This window comes from Penicillium lagena (genome assembly GCF_028827675.1).
Source record: "Penicillium lagena strain IBT 129212 chromosome Unknown utg000003l_segment0_segment0, whole genome shotgun sequence".
In the NCBI taxonomy this organism is placed as follows: domain Eukaryota; kingdom Fungi; phylum Ascomycota; class Eurotiomycetes; order Eurotiales; family Aspergillaceae; genus Penicillium; species Penicillium lagena.
In genome coordinates this window covers 3106925-3127203 of record NW_026623224.1, presented here as the reverse complement: position 1 = coordinate 3127203, position 20279 = coordinate 3106925, and the positions used below count along the sequence as shown (strand labels likewise).

The following is a 20279-nucleotide window of genomic DNA, read 5'->3' as shown; positions in this document are numbered from 1 at the left end:
TTCTTTAGGCTAAGTTGGATCGTCGCCGAGCCGAGGTTACGTTAAGGTCTAGCCGAACATACATCGAATTTATCAAGGGTCTTGGGTATTTTCTCGAGTCTTTGAGATACGTGTACATCAACCAGCTGATAATGAGTTCTCGTGGTATGCAGTCCTATCATAGCTTCATGGTTCGATACGGACAATAAATAGTGTGACCAGAAGTAGGCCATGACAAGTAGACCAATGTATAAATTTTGCATAATCTGAAAGTTCTTCATGGTCAAGAAAATGACGGAAATGTGCATGGCCATGTTGACTAGGTATGGTGCCTGTAGACCGAGGGTTGATGAATAAGAAATCGACTACGCCCTAGGCTAGGACGAGGACTTCTATCCATTGCCGATTGCTTCACGGTGACACCACGTCACCAACCCGTTCTTCGAGCTTGAAAACCCATCATGAGAATCAAGAGATACAAGTCCAAATTCATCATAAGCTTGAGACATATGTACACATAATTAGATATATTTATATCTGGGAACAGATATTGGAATAACTATACAATGGTTGAAATACTACCTATTAGCTCGGTCCTCGACAGGCCGGTAGCGCACAAAGGACATCAAGAGTCATGCAGTATATATGAGGATATCGACACGCATCACGCCTTACCCAGCCTCCGATCTTTATCCCAGAACCAATGATAAAAGCTCTTCCACTCCGCCGCCTCCTCTTCAACATAGTCCCCAACCAGCTCAGCAGTGGCATTCACCGCGCCATCGGGCATAGGTGGCACCTTCAAGCCGGATGAGGCATCGACACCCCCACTGGCACCTTGTCTACTGGCAGCCTCAGCGGCGACAGCAGCAGCGCCTGCATCCGAAGTCATATCAACAGTGACCGCACCTGAATGCATGCTCAACGCATCCCCAGCGCCGTCCTTTGCTCTCTCTGCCAAATCCTTTGCCTCCTCACGCATAATCTCAGCGTATTCCTCTGCCTGCTCCCGAGCGCGTTCAAGCAGTTCTTCGGGAGAGGGGTATCGGCGCAGCAAAATAAGGAGAATGTAGTAGCTCTTGACGATGGAGGCATACACTGCATCCTTTGCGAGCATGGTGAAACCATGTGAGAAAAAGCCTTTCAGGGCTTCGCCTTGAAGGCCTGCGTAGAGGGCTGGTAGGCCTTCCGTGCGGGCGATTGTAAATACAGTTGACAAGATCTGCGGAGTCAGAGCCGCACAAAGGCGCTGGTGGAGCTGCTTTGGAGTCGATGACGTTTGAGTTTGCGAGCCGGGACTCATTGTTTGGGCCCTAGTTTTTGCGAGAGAGAAGGGATAGGTGATAGATGAGGCGGCGACTTTGCTGATGGCGGCCAGAAGAAAAGTCACTGAAGCAGAAGGATGATCGCGTTTCGATCGTGGGAGCAGCGTGTATTTTAGAATTTCGTTCAGCAAGAACGTGATAGATGGATTGAGCGTCAGGATTAGCGTCGCCGAGTAACCCGACCAGAAACCCTGCAAGCCCTTTTCCTTCCGAATCTGGGCAGCAATGTCACCAGTCGACAGGTCTTTGCCGCCCTTCGCCTCCTTGCGGGCCGCCGAAGTCTGCTTGCGAGTGACGATGTTTGATAGCGGTGTAGTGAACAATTTCGAGAACGACCCAGCTAGAATCCCGATAACGAGCTCATCCAGCACCGGGAGCATGATATTCTTGCTCTTCGCCGCCCGGGCGGGTCCCACGCGGGCCACTATCCTCCTCTGACGGATAGTGTTGTATGCCAGGAAAAAGAGAAACTGGTCCGCGATCGTCTTGCACGTATCCTGCGCCAAACCCGGATACAACCCAGCGATACCGTGCTGGTTATAGACCTTTCGAAGGGCATCGAGGAGACTGGCGTACTCTTCCTCCTCGTCATCTTCCGAACCCTTTTCGGCTTTCCTCTTCTGGGTCTGAAGGCGAGCGACGACAACGCTGAGGGGGTAGACAATAACATTGGATACAGCCGCACCCACGGCCCCGGCTACTGCGTTTCCGAGCACAGGTAGCGCAGGACCGCGCAGAGCGGCTGCCTTCCAGTCCTCGCTGGGATGGCGCTGGTCGTAGCGGTAGGAAGGATGGAAGGCGTCCTGGATGCCAGCAGATAAGAGGTCAGATTAGATAGGCGCGTTGAAGAAGGGATGGGGGAGGGACGAACCAGGTGGGACTCGTAGGAGAGCTTGTATTCAGCCATGGCTATGAATCTCCTCTCCTGTCCTCAACTGAGATAAATGGAATGACAAAAGGGAGGGAGATATGAGAGAGTAGGAGAAGCAGGAATGAATCGAATGGCGGAGAGAGAGGACCGAGGCATTACATCATGTGGGGCCCGTGCGCAACCTTACTCGTGAAAGCCTTCGTCCATCCGTATCTACATCGAGTCTACGGTCGCAATCCACGTACTGGTGGCAATCGCTAGATTTGGCTGCAGGAAGCGCCTAGGCTACTCGGCGACTAGCTACCATGAAAGGCAAACCCATTGCATATCCCATCCGAACAAAAAGAACGCACCAGATCCTCAGGGGGACCATTCCTCCTAAAACAAACCCCGTAGCCCATGTAATCCGGGCAATAGAAAAACCATAACCAAAAGGAGATAAAGAACCATAAGAGCATCGCGCATTAAGGGAGCATCCATCTAACCCAAGATGTCAACAACAAGAGACGAAGATATAGATGGTAGATAGGGAATGCTCCAGCCCTCCCCCAGAAAAGGAAGGAAGGCAATTAACCGCCGAAACCGTAGAGGGTACGGCCCTGGCGCTTGAGCGCGTAAACGACATCCAGCGAGGTGACGGTCTTGCGCTTAGCGTGCTCGGTGTAGGTGACGGCGTCACGGATGACGGACTCAAGGAAAGACTTGAGCACACCGCGAGTCTCCTCGTAGATCATGGCGGAGATACGCTTGACACCGCCACGGCGAGCCAGACGGCGGATGGCGGGCTTGGTGATACCCTGGATGTTGTCCCGCAAGATCTTGCGGTGACGCTTGGCGCCGCCCTTGCCGAGACCCTTGCCGCCCTTACCACCTATAGATGACGACGTTAGTGGGATGCGAGAGGAGAGACAAAGACAGGGAGAGAAGATGAGAAGAGAAGATGAGATGTTGCGAGGCCCATGAACAGATGCGGACCGGGGGGAAGGAATGGGGGGAATGAATTGGAGGCCTCAGGCATGAATCACGTGCCCCCAGGGGCATCATGGTTATGGACAACAACACGACGCGCGACGATGAATCAGGCGAAAAATAAATGATAACTTACGTCCAGACATGTTGACAGGTGGTGAAAGTAACGAAAAATTGAAAAATTAAGATGGAAAAGGTGGGTGGCGGTGGGTGGTTGATGGAAAGCGACGCGTCGGGTTGATGAGGTTGAGCGTGTCGGGATGGGGAAGAGAAGAAGAAGAGGAAAAGAAAAAGGGAAAGAGGGAATTAGTCAAGGGCGAGGGCGGGCGATTAAATAACTAACAAGTCAGCAAGTGATTTGGGCCAGGATTATGTAATGGGGGGAGGGAAGGGAATGGCCATTCTGCAATGCGGCGGTGATTGGGCGGGCGGGCAGGCAGAAAAAAGGATCGGGAAGCAGCAGCTTGAAAGTGTGTGTAGGCAGGGCCGGGAATTGGTGCGGCGCAGGAAACAATGGAGCGGGTAGGTGGTCATGTGACGATAAGATAAGATAGCCACGGAGAGGAATGGGTGGGGACTGAGCGGGATTACATACTTGGTCGAGGCCATTACATCTTAGGCAGGATGGTTACATACTCTGCAACATCTCATGTGCATTCATTTCTCTCATGTCAATCAGCTAGCAGATCATGTATCATCCTCATCCCTGTCTCCACACTAGTGGACCGAAAAGGGGGGGAAACAAAGCAAAACACCAGACTCCATGCATTCAACAAGAAAATGTCCAACGCAGAGGATGCATCGGGAAGAAAAAAGACAAGAGGCAGCGGACAGACTACAACAACTTTTCGCGATAAAAAAATTAATATTCTGGCCGGGTCGGACAGATGCAGAATCGAAAATGCCTCGGGAGTGGTGTGGGTTGGGCGTGGGAGAGCAAGCATCAAAGCAAACTCTCGTAGCGTCATCAAGCGTAATGAGGAAAAACAAAAAGGAAAAGGGAAAAAGGAAAAACGTAACCATGACCACAAACAATTAACCCGTCACATCGATAATTTCTCTCGACATGGCAAATAGGGACACCCCCAGCCAGCCATGCAGCATGAACAGATGCCCTCGCGGTTTATTGTGCATCGCAAAAGGGATGATCGTGCTCAACGTCTGCAGCGACTGGCCAGCAAGACCCTACTGACGGAAAATTTTCACCAAACCCCAACACACGGCGGGTTGGCAGCACTTGGGATAGGGGCGACGGAAAAAAAATCGTTCGAGCGATGATCCATCTCCAGAAAAACAGGAAGACCCGATCCCCTTCAACGCAAAGTCAACGACACATGGTCAAGGAGGAAATGGAAAAGGATGATTGCCGGACTCCGGAGGTGGTGGTCATATCACAATCTATGTTACTCACCCTCTAATAACCGGTGACGACGGAGGGTCATTCATGAAGCCGTTCTGATGATGGTAGGGGTAGCGGAACGACTTGGGAGACTGTGAGGTGCGCGGGGAGGTGTGCGGGCTCAGCGAAGTAGATACCGGGCGTGCTTCACGAGGTGTTTCAGCTGGAAGGGAGCGAGGAGACAGAGGCGGCGAGGAAGCATACCCCGCGGGTGGAGGAGAATGTTTCGCATGCTCTGTATCATTCGCCGTCGCAGTCGAGACTGGAGCCGGCGGCTTCTGATTTACGCCTTGCGAAGAACCATACTGCCAGAGGGTTAGTTTGAGTATGACCGGGGTGGAAGGAGACAGGATACTCACGAAGCAGTACCGATCGACCAGCTCTCTATACACGGAGGACTCGAGACGAGGCTTGCTAGACACCAATGAGGACGGTTTCATATCTCCCACACGAGCTCCATCGCAGATGTCGTCGCTCACTGGAGAAGCCATGCCCAGGGCAATGTCTGGGCTTTTCCTATCTGAGTTCTCATCGGCCGTCTGTCCAGACTTCGCGCGCGCCGCCAAAGTGGTCCGATCTAAGGGGGTTTTGGTCCGCATGGCAGCAGACAATGAGGCCCCAAAATCATACCGGGTGCCAAACGCTCGGGGGTGATGCTTTTCGCGAGGTTTCGGGGGAGCAACGGTGTCGATATCGTCAGAGGCCTTCCGAGTCAACGGCGCGCCGCCGGTAGCCGAGAAGGGATTGGAGAATGCCACGTTCTTGGAGATCTCTGGAAAATCGTCGAATGATGGGGGCATCGAGCGTGGGCGAGAACTGTGGGAGCCGGTGAAACTGCGACTGCGAGGAAGAGATGGACGAGGTCCATTGGACGGTTTAGACGGGGTCGTCTTGGGCGTCTTGAGGAAATCGACCTGGTAGTTCATGGAATTGTTGTTATCCCAGAACTCTTGGCCATTCACACTGTACCGAATGCACACAAACATGGTCTTGCACTCTAGATTGGTCTGGTCGTTGAGCTTGATTTCAAAGGTGAAGCGGTCGTACCCGTCGTGGGCATGCTTGCGGCGAATATCGTGGCAAAACGACGCACTCACTTCCGACACCGTCCTCCAGTAATCAAATGTGAAGCGGGCGGCGACCTGTTTATGGAAGGCGAGGTTGGACACGGCAACCGTACCGATCAGGACGTTCTTATCGGATGACAAGAACAACCGCTCGAGGCGAACGGGTCTAGTCTGACTCAAAGACACATCCGTGGGGAAGTTGCAGAGTCGAATATCCCATTCCCAGGACGTCGTACGAGACTCCGCCTGGCAACCAAAAGGGAACTCGCCCTCATTATCATGGCTTTCTACCGGTGAGGTCTCTGCACTGACAGCCAAGGGCTTGTCCAGCTGCAGGAAGTGGCGGATGTGTTCCAGCTGAGCGTCAAAGTGGACAGCTTTTGAATAGACCGGGGTCCCCGGCATGCTGGAGGGGCGCCGGCGAGCCGACGGAGGCCGCAGTGCCGGACGAACCAGTTCACCCGACTTCTTGCGAACCATTGGCGGTTTGGCCTCGAATTCCACATCACTGTCCTCGGGAGAGCTTGTCAGGGCCTCCTCCCGTTTCAAGATAATCGAGTTTTCGGTCGATGACCGCGAGTGAGCGATCTTGCGGGCTTCTCTGGATAAGGGCAGACTCGACGAGGAACGAGCCTCGGTGCCGGTCTGCTCCGCCGGCCCCATGCTTCTTTCTGGGGACGATTCTCTCCTCTGCTCGATGGACCGGACGGCCGCCTCCAAATCTTCGAGGGAGATCCCCTCTCCACCCGAATACGGCGACTCGTCGTCACTCGAATTCAGAGCAGATTCTGGTGGGGAGATCACCGCCCCGGGTGGAATGACGGCATTGTTCAACGGCGGCGGGGACTGTCTCAAACTGGCATGGGGGTCAATAGAGGGAGACGAGCGCGAGACGGGCTCAGACGAAGACTGCGCGGTGGGTTTGCAGATCGAAGGACTCCTGCGGTGTCGGCGCACGTAGGAGGTGGAAGAGTAGGAGCGGGAGTTGTGACGAGGTCGTTCGGGACGGGCCTCGGGAGTGGGATCACTGAATTCAATGTGCTGCGCGGAGAGCAACGACTTCAACGGCGCGGTGTATGGCATCCGGCCGACTTGCGTGTTTCAACACAAGAAGGAAGTCTTTTTCTCTGGAGCTTGATAGATCACAGAGTTGTTCCTGAAGAAGGAAGGCGTGACCGTCAGTAAAAAAAGTAAATGATGGGGTGGCGACGATCGGAACAGAGGCAAAGCATCCCAATCCCGGCTGGAGAGAAAGCACTTGGGGGCACAGGATGGGTGCAGCAGATGGTGGGACGGCGATGGCAAGTGCGGGCCAGTGGTAGGCAAGATAACGAGAGGTCTCACAACACAGTGACACTCGAAGGCAATGGATGGATTGCCTGCGGTGCGAGAGGGCAGGAGGACAGGACAATTGAATTGGAGAGAGGGAGCGATCGCCTACCTGGATGGATTTAGAAGAACATGGAGGTGAGTAAAGAGGAAGATAAGGAAGAAAAAAGACAAGCACGAAGCGAAGAAAGGGTAGAGATGAAAGAGAGAAAGGAAGCACGAGGATGTGGCGGGGTAAAGGGAAGAAAGATTAAAAGAACATGTCGTGCTTGGATGGATGTTGATAAGCTGCCTGGGGAGGCGGCGCGAGTGGGTGGAAGAGCAAGCAAGATGGCGATGGGATGGGGGAATGATATGTAAGTACTTGGTACGTACCAGAGTGAAAAGCCTGCATCTAGACTAGCACCCTAGCGACTCCGCTCGTATATCACCAGCAGAGTGGGTCAACTGTACTGACAACATCCGATTTCTCCGTCCCATCCCTTCGTTGGGGCTATTACGCCTGCGCAAGCCACCTTCCTGTTTGTGAAAAATGCTATTTAATCGTGCTACACTGAGTACTGGGTAGTCTATTCGCCTCTCTTTTCCCCCCAGTCTGCTTAATTCTCGCCATCCTTATCAAAGCCCCAACCAATCCTTAGCGGCGAGGCCCGTGGCCCCGATTTGCCTGGAACCAAGATAACCAATTGGATCGACCACGCACCGGACACACTGGCTGCTAGTTAACTATGCTCCCTCTTTTTTTTTTTTTTTTTTTTTTTAACCCTCTTCCACTTGATGCTTTAGTTGCCGTGCAACCCGAGGGGGAAATAATAATCATCAGAAACCTTCGATTCATACTTCGACAACCTGGGCATTAACACCCACACCGGGCCTCAAGGTGCGGTGAAACATTGCTACTATCTCCGCTACGTCCACATCCAAATGCCTAACAGGTCTCCGGAAATTATTCTGTCTGACCCTTGCCCAGGTGGCATTGCTCTGTGACGTGCATGCTGCGCCTGGGATCAATTGCGAAACTACTGTAGTAGGACGTCTGTACTCCGGAGTAGGTGGGTGTGGCGCGCTACAGTCTCCATAGTAGTCGCTCCACCGGTGAGCCTGAAAGATAGAACGGGCCTGCTCTTGCAAGAGACGAGCACAGTCGTCCAGGAGAAGGATCATCCCAATAATCAAATGACAAGAACTATCGGAAAGGAGACATCTTCAATTCCATTCACTCCTCGAGCATCTCTCTATTTATCTCTATCGCGGGCGTGGTGATATGCGGTATACTGCCACGCGCGATGACTGACGTCAAGACGCATGGACTGACCGCGCAGAGCCCACTTCCTTGGTTTCGCGCCGCTTGGCGGTGGCCTAGCCTGCTCTATCGATGTCGACAGTGGCAGCGACACTGCTATTCGACATTCTGTTGTTGTCGATCTACATGGTCGGGTCATAGAGTACCGGTCCCCCTGAGAGGACTGGAAGAAAACTTGGTTGACTGACAGACAGTTCAAATCGGTGGAACCCACCTGTTACATCGGTCGGACTCGCTTGAACGTGCTGGTATTCTTGTTTTACGACTTTATTCGCAGCCCCCATCCCGGTCCATCCAACCTTCGGAGGCGCTGTGTCTCACTGTGAATGCATAAAGAAAGAAAATTTTAAATTTGGTCCATTCTTCGCCCTGGCGCCCGGGCCATCTGTAGAGTGGCAGAGTTTTCTTTGATTTCTCGCCACTCAACAGTCACAACGGCGGCGGCTATCTTGTGGCTTGAGCTGGTCGTTTAAAATTGATTTACTTTATGTAACAACATTTTTTGGCACCGAGATAGGGCTTTGCCATGGGTTGCTGTCGGGACGCCCGTCTGAGCAAAGCCGAGCCCGTTCACTCGGCTAGCGAGTCGAGACTCACTTGGCCCGTCCGCCCTGATCAGCCTCTCCGCAGAACAAGGCTGGAGGATCCATGGGATGTTGATCGCTCCCGCAAAACAGAAATTTTCCTTTGCCTGTCAAGCAGAAATCCCCCCCCCCCCCTCCCAATTGAACCCCGTGCGAAGGTCGATCCACCCCCAGATGTACCCGGTACATGGACGATAAGACCGTATCCAACCTGCCAATCTGAATCTCCCGGTGAGCAGAAGGTTTGCCGCCATCTGCAGCTTCTGCAGGAGGCGATAACGCCCGGTGGCTAGTTGCCCTTTCTCAGAGTTTCGTCCAATGTCGACTACTGCCGAAAGATCTTATTCGAGATCGCACCAGCAAAGGTTGTCTGAGAGTTAATTTTTCCTAGAGTATGGAGGGTCTAGATGGTCTGACGCCTGAGCGGTCAGGCTATGAATTAGATGATCAAGGTTCGGCCTTGGACCTTTGCTTCCTATTCCCCTACGAATGATAAACCAGACGCGCCCGCTCGACGGCGTTACTGTGGCTGAACCTTGGAAGACAGAGCTCACCTTCAAGCTCCCTTTGCAGCAGCAATAGTACGTAGCTCATTGCGTGTCTCTATTTCCACCCTCCCTCGAATGATGGCGTGCTCCAAACATTTCGTTCCGCGTGGATCCTCGTTGGAATGCACGCCATCTCAGGATGCACGTACATCCCATCCCCACCGACCCCATTGATGCCCGGTGGGCTGACGGCGTGCGGCTCCTGGTCTATAGGCTGGGGATTTCTCCCCGCGGGGTCGACAGCTGTTTGGCAATTGAGATAATAAAGTCGTAAGCTTGCAAATACCACGCGAGAATGTCGGTGTAGCCCATGGGACGTCATCTTGTGTCCTCTATAGTGAGAGCTTGCCACAAAAGGATCTGTTGGGGGCTCTTGAGTCAGACATGGAAACAGTCTCCATCTCTTGATCTGACCCTAGCCCGAAGAATCCCTGTCATCCACATGACCAACGTGCAGCTGCCTTGATTTCGCGTCGATAACGACAGGGGGTATTTTGGTCAGGGATGCAGCAATGGCAACCTCAAACGCATGCTGCGGATCATCTGGCACTATACAGAATTGTCAGGAGTGAGTTAACGCCCACCTCAACTAACTATAGCACAGACAATGGAACATGCACCCGGTAGCCCCACCAGAATAATCGACAACAGCCTAGACTTGCTCACGGTAGTCAGTGCGCTCGATCCCGAAGCCCTAACTGGCTCCTTCATGTTGGCGCCCGGTGGCTTGGTGGGGCCATCGTGCTGTGAATAGTGCAGCAGGAGGTCAGTGCATGGCATGACTGTATCTCGGGATGGGGATGCTGTTGGCGTTTCAGGGGCTTGGTGAGAATTGTCTAATCGCAAACACAACCCCGCCATGGAGCATACATCCCCGCCCATCAAGGTTGAGGCGCTCGGATCGACCAACCACGGACCGACGTGGAAAGGGACTGTGTCGGGAGCAAAAGACAATCCAGCCAGGAACTCGAGACAAATGGTGTCAACTACTTGCTGCACCCCAGGACGGAATTATTAGTCCGACTCTTTCTTACTGGCCCGTCATTATCACGGTCCAAGCCTCTAGACCAGCACGACCGGGTAAGGCGTTACCCACCCAGGCTGACGGTCTGTCCTCCCCTTGACCTCCCCCTCCCCCACGATAACACGAGCAGGACAAATCAGGCCCCCTGGTTCTTCATGCCAACGGCGCTGTGATGACGCCGTGTCTTGGACCATGGCGGTTGTTGTGGAAATTGGCGCCATCTAGCCCTCGGCCATGCTGATCCAGGGCACAATGTCAGCTTTGCCAATGTCAATTGCATCGCCACTATATCCCAAACCCAAAGGTTCGCTTCGGGGATCTCTTACCCGCAAATCACTAGAGGTTCTGCTCTGTGGTGTGGATCAGGGCAGACCGAGCATTAGACTCGAGGATGCCTGCGGACACAGCCATGGCGATCACTGCCTACAGGTCAATCTGAGTCCCCTCATTTGCGCTCTATCCTCGCATGCAGTGAATTCGCTTACGAAAAAAGAAAATTTGCGGGGTGCATCGCAGGGGGCTGGCCAGGTCTTGCCAGCTCAACCGCAATGTCCGAGCGAAACTCTGCTCTATCTCACCAATGCCTTCACTTTCACTCCTCCCTCACCCCCTTGCCTCTGTTTGCTCGGCAACGGTCTCGCTTCTCATCAGACTTCCCCGCCCTCTTCTCTATGCCCAGCGTCAGCCACATCCGCGAAGGGCAGGACAGGAGGGAAAACATGCGCCGTTACAGCGGCAGACCATCATACTCGATGAGCGTTCGGGAGATATTTCAGGTCCGGCTACATCTCGCGTGCCGGGGGTTCCGTGCGGAATGACCACAGGGCAAGGACTGGGACAGTGGGACCATCCGCATCAAGCAAGATATGTGCACATGATCTGCCCATAAGCGCCAATCTGCACTATTACTACTGCCTTACTCTAATCATGCATCCGAGGAGAAATGCAGAGAAATGCACATGGAAAAGGGGGGCCGTGGTTTCAACTAATGACAGAGCCAGGACCGTGCAAGATGAGACCATCCACCCAATGCTCACCGCTAAGCTCAGGGCGCTGGCATGATACGCAAAACCGCCACGCCGCCACCACAGCGAAGGGGTGATTACGAAGGCGAAAAGCAGAGGCGAAACTCTGTTTTGCTTCGTGTGCGTAGGGCAATCATGCCGAGTCCTCGTCGAGGTCGACATGCCAACGAACAAACTGCGGTGTATGCTGGCTTTTCTTCATGTGAAATGTTGCATGGGGCGTGCGCGATCAGACCATTGAACTGTGTGCCCTGTCTGCATTGCTTGCCACCGCTGATCTAGCATTAGGATTATCCTAGTTTGGAATTTTTAGGCTGAGCGTGAAGAAGATTGGGGGTTTGTATGAGTGGAGATGTACTGTAGAGATGGTTGGCTTCAAGAGCAATTGCACATGTGAGAGTAATTGAACACTTCTGGATTTCTCACCTAGTATTCCTGCTTCACTTATCTAGAGATTCCGGCATTTACTCTGCCATATGAGTCTGTCCGCAGTTTCCTCTGGATTTTTGGAGGCTGAAACTTGGTCGGCCCGTTCTCCAGCCTGCATTTTTTCCACATTTCTGCGAATTCGGAGCTCTTCAACTTCTTGATCTGGTCATCAGTTATCTGCCAATCTCAAAGTCTGCTAAGAAGTAGGATGTGGGCCTCCTCCGTGCTGTGCGATGCAATGTATTCTTTGCTACGCATCTGCATTCTTCTGAGTGCTTCTGGCTTATCATGAGTTACATACTTCTTACCTTTTGGTACACTGTTTTAACTTCACAACGGAACAATCGGGAGAAACTTCATCACTCCTGACATCACTCCGTTCTGTTTATCGATACACGGGTCGCGCTAACGGTCTTGAATTCGAGTAGCTCATCGAAGTGAGCTTCGAATGGGGTCATAGTGCATTCATCTGAGCGAATGCTCTTCTCATCTGTTGAGCTGTCGCGATGCTCTTTGTCCTTATAATCGATCGCCTCAATATGATGTTCTGAGCGATCTCGATCGCCGCGCTGGTGAATTGGTTCGCGGTCGTTCTAATTTTGGCCTCGCGACTTTCGGCGGTTGTCTGCTATGATAAACATCTTTGACGGCTAACAGTCGGTGCATATGTATATCATAAGTGCTGGCGATGAATGCAGGGCTGTTCAACCTTTTTATAATCTCAGCAGGTTCCCTAACCGCTGTATTCCATATCTCCATGACCGCGCGGACGCACCGATGGCAGCGACTTAGTATCTGGATATAAAATCTTACGCCGGAAGATGTCCGCGCCCGTTTCTCCCATCCGTGACCTGTGAAGGCCGGCAGCGCTAGCTCTGTAGCCCCTTTGGTCTCGTTCCATTCAGAAGTGTTGGTGCAAACAGGGTACCTGGAATTTGGTTCAGAAACCAGGCTAGTCTCGCATCGGGGTAAGAGAGCTCAGTATCAAATTTTACCCGGCCTTTCAATCATCTGAAAAAGGAGAAAGGCACGTCCTGTCTCAGTAAATGGCAGCTGATCCTGCCGAGCGTGAGCAATATATATTTAGATCAATACATCAATGCTTGGACTTGGTATCCCCTCAGTCCCCGGCAAGTCGTATGAATATTCATTAGCATCTTCTTTCAGCTCAGTTGAGTTGCACCCGAGTATAAGCGGAACATCTACAATGCAAAAGTGTGTCGTTACTCTCAGTAGATGTAGTCAGAGAGAGTATGAACAAGATAAGATCGGGCTCCACCCGACAGTCAGCCACTTTCTCTCCTTCCACGATCGTGCGTTCCTTGGTTCCTCTGTTTACTGTTGGTCCACCGTTGTCCAACTTATTCCTGTTCATGGCGCAACTGGCCAGCCCAGGTCTGGCTGACCTGGAGAAGGAGCTGGTATGCTCGGTATGTGTCATTCCTTTCCAGCTCTTCCAAAATTCTTCCATTCTCCCTCCTTGCGCCCCCCGCCATGACTGACGTCTGTGTCTTTGCCAGATCTGTACCGAGCTCCTCTACCAGCCGTTAACCCTCCTCGACTGCCTACACACATTTTGCGGCTCGTGTGTGAAAGAATGGTTCACGGCCCAGGGATCGCGTCGCCGGCCCTCCACGTCTTCGTCTGCCCGATTCACCTGCCCCTCCTGTCGGGCCGATGTGCGCGGCACCCGACCAAATGCTACCGTGACCACTCTGGTGGACATGGTCTTGGCGGCTCATCCAGATCGCGTCAAATCTGCGGCCGAGAAGGATGAGATTGCGAAGCGATACAAACCGAGCGACTCGGTGTTCCCACCGGATCCCCCGCACGACGAGAGCGCTGAAGAGGACAACTACGACGATGACAGGCTGCTGGAGGAAGTTCGGGAACTAAGTTTACGAGAGAGTAGAGCACAGGCGAGACGCGAAAACCGCCGGGCAGACCCCTCACGGAACCATGAACCAAGAAACGACTCAGGGCGGCACGCAGCTGAGGGTCGCACTCGACGCCGACAAGATGAGACTTCTGCGGAACAGCGTACACAACGACTCGGGTCACGTCCAGGTCGTGATGGAGATCGCACTCGGCGTATCGAACACCAGTCGAGCTTGCGGTCATTGTTGAGCTTGTCTTCTGAGGCAGAGACGATGGAAGAAGAAATTCTTCGGCAAATCATAGAGGAAGGATTGCTCGATGACATTGATCTGGATAACCTGGGACCCGCGCAGGAGGAAGAACTCAGTGAACGCATTGCAGATGCCTATCGTCGGAGACATATGCAGCGATCTAACTCTCGGCAAAGCAATCCACGAAGACATTCGCCCGATGTCACCTCACGAACCCAGACCAGATCCCAGTCCGCCCAAAGATCTTCAGAGCCAGCTCCAACCTCTCGGGAACAGGATGAAAGGCGGCCACCTGTATCCAGACCCCATCTTTTGGACCAGTCTCGCCCAAGCAACACACATCAACGACGCAACTCCGACCAAACTAGTGAACGTCAGCACACATCGCCGCTTACATTGAGTCAGGCTTCGGCGTCGGATGACATGTTGCGCCCTGCGGCAAGATCGTCTAGTGACATGACCTCAGAGCGTTCTCGAGCCTCCCAAGCAGGACGACCGAGACTGCACGCCTCATCTACAAGGTTACGACGAGCAACTGAGCCGGATCAGAACATCTCCGATGTTTGGATGGGAGGCGGGCGAGAGCGGAGCTCTTCGAGACAGGTTAGCAGCCAAACGATGACCAACTCCCCTTCCTCAGTCTCCTCTCCCCGACTAGAGGCATCTCACGGCTCCACTCCGACCGATCAAGCTACTCATCCTCTGTCATCGCCACTTGTTCCAACCAGGGGCGATCTTTCTCTCCGATCTGGTAGATCCCGACCATCTTCATCACGATCCAATGTCCCTCCATCTCCGGGCGCTCACTTCATCGAACCAAGTATCTCTTGCGAGTGCTGTGGAAAGCAAAATATCCAATACAATCTGCACAAAAGATGCCCTCAGTGCAAAGACGGTAACTATCACATCTGTCTGCGGTGCTATCGAGCAGGACGAGGCTGTCTTCGCTGGAATGGCTTTGGTGCATCTGCACAAGAGACCTTCGAACAAATCCTTGCATCGTCAAATCGGCAACCAGCACAGACGAAGGAGACAGGCCATATTCTTGTCTCGGTGAAATATACTCGACCCGCAGAATCTGCGTATCGGACAATCATTGACAACAGGCGGGTTACAAATGATAACCCAGCTAATCGCCGAATAACCGGTCTCTTCTGTGACATCTGTCAGTCAGTAGCCAACGACTGTTTCTGGAAGTGCAGTCAGTGTAACCAAGGAGACTGGGGGTTCTGCAACCGATGTGTCAACCAAGGGCGATGCTGTACTCATGCCCTGCTGCCGATCCGGCGCATCACAGCCAGCACGTCCTCATCAGCTCCTTCGACTCCGGCCGATGCTATGACAGCCGGTCCAACCTGCCAGCCCGAACCCGAGAGCTACAAGATCCTTTCATTTTCTACCAACTGCGACATCTGCACTTATCCAATCCCTGCCTCGGTGACTCGGTTCCATTGCCTGGAATGCAATGGCGGAGATTACGACGTGTGCACGAACTGTTACCTCAAGCTGGTGGCTACTTCTAAAATTACCAAAGAAAATGGCCACAATGGCTGGCGCCGCTGCCTAGCGGGTCACCGAATGATCATTGTCGGATTCGAGGATCACCAGTCTGGGCAGCGACGCGTGGTCGTGCACGACTTGGTGGGCGGCCGTGCCCTCAAAGATGAGCACGTCGCATCCTCGACCTCGTCACCCGCCCCAACATCTCCCGAACTGGGCAAGGGTGACTGGAGTTGGAAAGACGGTTCCGATCGACGGAAGAAAGCTTCACGTCTCCGCGGTGCTTTGGCCTCTAACAACAACACTGCCACCTCTGATCCCTCAAGTACTGGCAGCCCTGTCCCTCAACAAGCCCCTTCCTTCCGCCGTTTCCCTCCTGATGGCGGCGTTGGTCTCGTCGTTCACGCCCTCTGGTCGTGGTATCCGGAGGACGAGGTTGAGGATGAATTGACTTTCCCGCGTGGCGCGGAGATTACTGAAGCAGAGAACATCAACGACGACTGGTTCTGGGGCTGCTATGCCGGCCGCACGGGCCTGTTTCCGGGGGCTCATGTTACTGTTGTCAGCGAGGTGGTGTAAGAATGAGACAGACAGGCTATTTTCTTCCGACTAAGGACCTCTAGTGGGTAGATGAATGATTTCAAGGCCTTAATAGGTCTCTTCCAAGCGACCTAAGCTTTATGCCCGTGATGACTACTTTTATGCGATGAATGTGTATTTCTTGCTCAATAGGAGCAGAGATCAGCTTGAGATGAATATTTTATAGCTAGCTTCTTTGTGTTTATTCGCTACGGCTCCCACCGATGCGGTAGCAGGTAGGTGGGCCGTTTCCGTCCTTTCAGAGATGGGCTGCTTGGAATAAATTGTTGGCCTAAAAAGCGGTTAGTCTAGTCCGAAAGCCAGTGGACAATTCATTAACTAGCCTGAGGCAACCACGCCTATGATGTCCAAGATATCGTCCCTCTCGTATATCCGTCTTTCAGATTCTGGAAGGAGTCACATGGACTTTTTGTGCTGGATATAAAATGGGAGTTGTTTGTGGACTGTTTAAGCATGTATTTTGTCTACTGGTTATTTTGACCCGCCATTTTTATCTAAGTATTTAGTCTGATACACATTTTCATATGGCAAAGTGCCTGTTTTGAGAGACTATAGACGAAACGCAGAACGCGACCATATATAGTTTGGAGCTAAAATAAGAGCAAAGGATCGGCAGGCGTTTTAAGCTTGTTTTTCTGTCTTCGACACCGCTATACATATTCCGTTCTTGCATCACGTGCTTGTTTGTGTTTCTTGAATGGACTCAATACCCCGCTTCTAATTGACAATTCATCTCATCTTGAATCTGAACTCTTTGTCCCTAACTACAACTCACAATGGATTCCGTTGCCAATATCAAAGTATCAGACGGAGAACACTATGACTCTGTGAAGGACGGGATTCGCAGACTAGTCGACACTTCGGGTTGGGAACTACTGAACAACGACGAGATCCGGAAGACATTTCACTGCCGAAATTGGACGAAAATAATTGTTCGTTTTTGAAATTGAATGATCTATGGCAGCCCCATTTACTGATTCTTTTAGGATTTTTTTAGCGGCGTGGGCACAAAATGCAAGCAAGTGAATCATCACCCGGAGATAAGAACAGTAGGTTCTCTCTGCGTTCAGATTATTGCATAAACTACTAATAGGCGCTCAAGACATACAGTTCTATTACTTTTTGCTGGAAGACTCATTCACCAGCCGGCCTCTCGCGGAAAGATATTGAAATGGCAGATTTTTGTGAAGAGTGGGCAAATGTTGTCAAGACCGTATCCCCTGAGGATGCACCATCGTGCTTGAATCCTAAAGCAAGTAAAGCTTAGCATTGAGCTCTTAATCCCACAAAGAATGAGATTCCTTGGGGTACAATGTGTATCAATCTAGAATGTAAATACTCTTAACGGCAAATTGAGGAAAAGTTCGATAATTGACTTAGTGATGGATGTAATAAGCATTCTAAAACGTATCATTGAATGGATTTAGGAGTAGATAAAGCCTAATCTATGGACTATAAATCGTAAGTGCACTAACAAGACAAACATTTGGGAATCTAGCATTCTATATAGATTTTTCAAACTCTAGCATATACACAGTCTTAGAGGGCTTCGCCGACTCAGCTTGGACAGACCCGCCAACTTCACCGTCTCGCGAGAATGCCTCGCCTGAACGTAGTTTGAGTTGATAGGACACCAAGTAAAAGGTGGCCGAATTCACCAGTAGTATGGAATAAAACCACCCTTATAGTACTTTGTGGCGAATACGACGACCCCGTTCTCAATGAATATATTAAAGTGGCCCCCTTCGGTGTTACGATAGAAGATACAGCTCTAGTGCCCGTCCTAGCTAGCCCATAGTGACATTGATCGCTACGCTAAGCTTCTTGTAGAAATGAACCACGTTCTACATATGTCGCTCGATAGCCCATATGCGGAACCGACGCTTAGGGCTATCAACGAACCGCTACTACAATTAGGGCTTACTCTAGATCCGTCCTATTACCTACTATACCCCCTAGATGGGCTACTACGTACGGCTATTATTCAAAAAACACTACCTAGGCTTAGGCTACGTCACATCGTCTATCATCTAGTCCTATAGGATCGTGGGGGCGCTAGCGGCGTCGTACAGTAATAGCTCCTAGTGCATTAGCTAGCGCGTAGAGCTAACTAATCCGTGGATAAAGCCCTATAAATCGCCTTTTATCCGGACCTGCCACCTCTGCGGCCGGGAGTGGGCTGTAGGGAGCATGGAGCATGCACAGAATCAACTGATCTTCGCAAAGCTCTCTAGATGTTCTGTTTCCCGTTTGTTCGCTTCGGCCTCCTTCCGTAACCCCGTCGTAGCTATCACGGCGGCATCATCGCCGTCGAAAATGACTGCAATCTCCTCGAGCGAGTAGCCCCGGGTCTCGGGATACGTGAGATAGATGGTCACCAGAATGACCACCAGCAGACAGATATACAAGATATAATATTTCCATGCAATGGAGTCCAGCGCAATCGGGTTGACAAACTGATTGAAGAGCAAGGCCAGAAACGTGCTGACCGAGGTCAATGCCACGCCTTTGGCGCGCAGTGCATACGGCCAGATCTCCGCGGGGTACGCCATGACCAGGGGGGTGAAGGCGATGTCGTAGCCGCCGTAGTAGAGAAAGAGGAAGGGGATCACTGCTGTGCCCACACTACTCACATGATTGTTGGCAAAGGTCCCCGAAAGACCTGTGATGATGATATAGCTGACAAGCATGATGCAGGTGGACAACAGAAAGAGTGTTCGGCGTCCGGCGAAGTCGACCAGCATGGAACCCACTACGGCCATGACAAGGTTCCACACCTGCAGGAACCCATTGATGAGTGTTTGTTTCGTTACCGAAGTGATGCCGATTGTTCTGAGAATCAGGGTGAGATAATATGAGACGACACCGCTGGTAAGAGAAGAGCATTAGCGGGACGGACCGTTAACAGCGATGGAGACGCTTGGGTTCAATTGTCACTTGCATTCCATTCCATTGAGCAAAAATGCCCAGGGTGAGACTGATGAAGAGTCGATGCCGATTACCCTTGGTCCGGAGCATATCGAGCCAGGTAGTGGAATTGCTGCTTTCTCGCTCCATGGTAATGGATCTGGCGATTTCATCCATTTGAAAGGCAACGAGTGGTGCGGCCACATCCCCACCCGCATGATACCTAACGAGAAACGATCGGGCCTCTTCATGACGATCCATACTGATCAACCAGCGAGGAGACTCGGGGCACAGGGCTACCAGTGGCAGTGCCACCAAGGGAAATGCAATCTGACATAAGGAGGGGATCTTCCACGCCCACATGGAATCCATGTTCCGGCAGCCAAACACCAGCCACGCGGACAGGATGGAGCCGACGTAGTATTGGCACTGGTACATCGCGGTGAGTTTGGAGCGGTGGGTAGGATAGGCGATCTCGGTGAGGAGAATGACGGCGGCTTGGAACCAGGCGCCCGCGTATCCGATGAAGAAACGAGACACAATAAACATCGCTGGATTATGCGCGCCCACTTGAATGCCGACACCAATAAAGAGGAAGAGATAGCCCACGAAAATACATGGCTTGCGACCAAACTTGTTGGCCGCCCAGGCTTGGGTGGGTAATCCAAGCATCGACCCCAAGGACTGGATGGCGCTGATAAAGCCCAGCCAGGCCCCCGAGGGACTGTCCATAAAGCTGGTCCACGGTGACAAAGATTGCAAGCCGTTCATCAGCGAGCTATCGTAGCCCACCGTACTAGAAAACAGCAGCAAACCGACGATGAAGCCGTTCAACTTGATCAGATGCGGTGTTTCCCACCATTGTTTTCGATCTGGCGGGAGGACCTGGCCAATGTCAGTTCAAGGTGTGCCGCGAGTAAAGAGAATCGGAGTGCACCCACTGAGAGGAGGTCAACTCCCACAACATTCTTCAGAGAAATTTTGGTCATCGTGAGCGATCTGGGGGCGCACTGTGGACGGCGCTTCTTCGAACCGCGGGTGAAATTGGTCGAACAGCCATCACTCCCTCGGGACCAACGAGGTTTTGTATTCAAAAGACAGCTGGAACAAGAGGCTGGGGGGCAACCAGCTGCGTGGGCAAACCCCAGATTCTGTCACTCGGAAGCGAGCGGTTGTGGGGTAGTCCCGCAAGGCCGAATCACCACGACTGGCCCAGAGGGGACGTCACGTCCACACGGGGAGTGTCGGGGATACAGAAAACTCTAACCACTGCTCCCAGACTCATACCTGC

The 20279-nt window shown here is 52.3% G+C and overlaps 7 protein-coding genes across 7 annotated transcripts; 2 read left to right on the top strand and 5 right to left on the bottom strand.

The window, feature by feature from the left end:
* Positions 1-643: 643 nt before the first annotated feature.
* On the bottom strand, positions 644-2211 carry N7510_006476 (putative mitochondrial carrier protein; the record flags this gene model as incomplete). Its single annotated transcript, XM_056978402.1, has 2 exons — positions 644-2107; positions 2176-2211. 2 exons carry the CDS (start codon positions 2209-2211, stop codon positions 644-646), a joined length of 1500 nt encoding a protein of 499 aa, XP_056834434.1.
* Positions 2212-2744: 533 nt separating this feature from the next.
* Positions 2745-3306, bottom strand: N7510_006475 (histone H4; the record flags this gene model as incomplete). The annotated part of the gene is made up of 2 exons (XM_056978401.1): positions 3281-3306; positions 2745-3046 (listed from the first exon to the last, which is right to left on the bottom strand). Exons 1-2 carry the CDS (start codon positions 3288-3290, stop codon positions 2745-2747), a joined length of 312 nt encoding a protein of 103 aa, XP_056834433.1. The 5' UTR covers positions 3291-3306.
* A 1245-nt stretch (positions 3307-4551) lies between these two features.
* N7510_006474 (protein phosphatase regulator GAC1) lies at positions 4552-6693 on the bottom strand (the record flags this gene model as incomplete). The annotated part of the gene is made up of 1 exon (XM_056978400.1): positions 4552-6693. The coding sequence occupies one exon, from the start codon at positions 6691-6693 to the stop codon at positions 4552-4554; it is 2142 nt and encodes a 713-aa protein (XP_056834432.1).
* A 1080-nt stretch (positions 6694-7773) lies between these two features.
* Positions 7774-8103, bottom strand: N7510_006473 (uncharacterized protein; the record flags this gene model as incomplete). Its single annotated transcript, XM_056978399.1, has 1 exon — positions 7774-8103. One exon carries the CDS (start codon positions 8101-8103, stop codon positions 7774-7776), a length of 330 nt encoding a protein of 109 aa, XP_056834431.1.
* A 2547-nt stretch (positions 8104-10650) lies between these two features.
* On the top strand, positions 10651-11154 carry N7510_006472 (uncharacterized protein; the record flags this gene model as incomplete). The annotated part of the gene is made up of 1 exon (XM_056978398.1): positions 10651-11154. The coding sequence occupies one exon, from the start codon at positions 10651-10653 to the stop codon at positions 11152-11154; it is 504 nt and encodes a 167-aa protein (XP_056834430.1).
* A 2071-nt stretch (positions 11155-13225) lies between these two features.
* On the top strand, positions 13226-16060 carry N7510_006471 (SH3 domain protein; the record flags this gene model as incomplete). The annotated part of the gene is made up of 2 exons (XM_056978397.1): positions 13226-13282; positions 13373-16060. The coding sequence occupies 2 exons, from the start codon at positions 13226-13228 to the stop codon at positions 16058-16060; spliced, it is 2745 nt and encodes a 914-aa protein (XP_056834429.1).
* A 2228-nt stretch (positions 16061-18288) lies between these two features.
* N7510_006470 (uncharacterized protein) lies at positions 18289-19977 on the bottom strand (the record flags this gene model as incomplete). The annotated part of the gene is made up of 3 exons (XM_056978396.1): positions 18289-18858; positions 19019-19873; positions 19930-19977. The coding sequence occupies 3 exons, from the start codon at positions 19975-19977 to the stop codon at positions 18289-18291; spliced, it is 1473 nt and encodes a 490-aa protein (XP_056834428.1).
* Between the last annotated feature and the right edge of the window lie 302 nt (positions 19978-20279).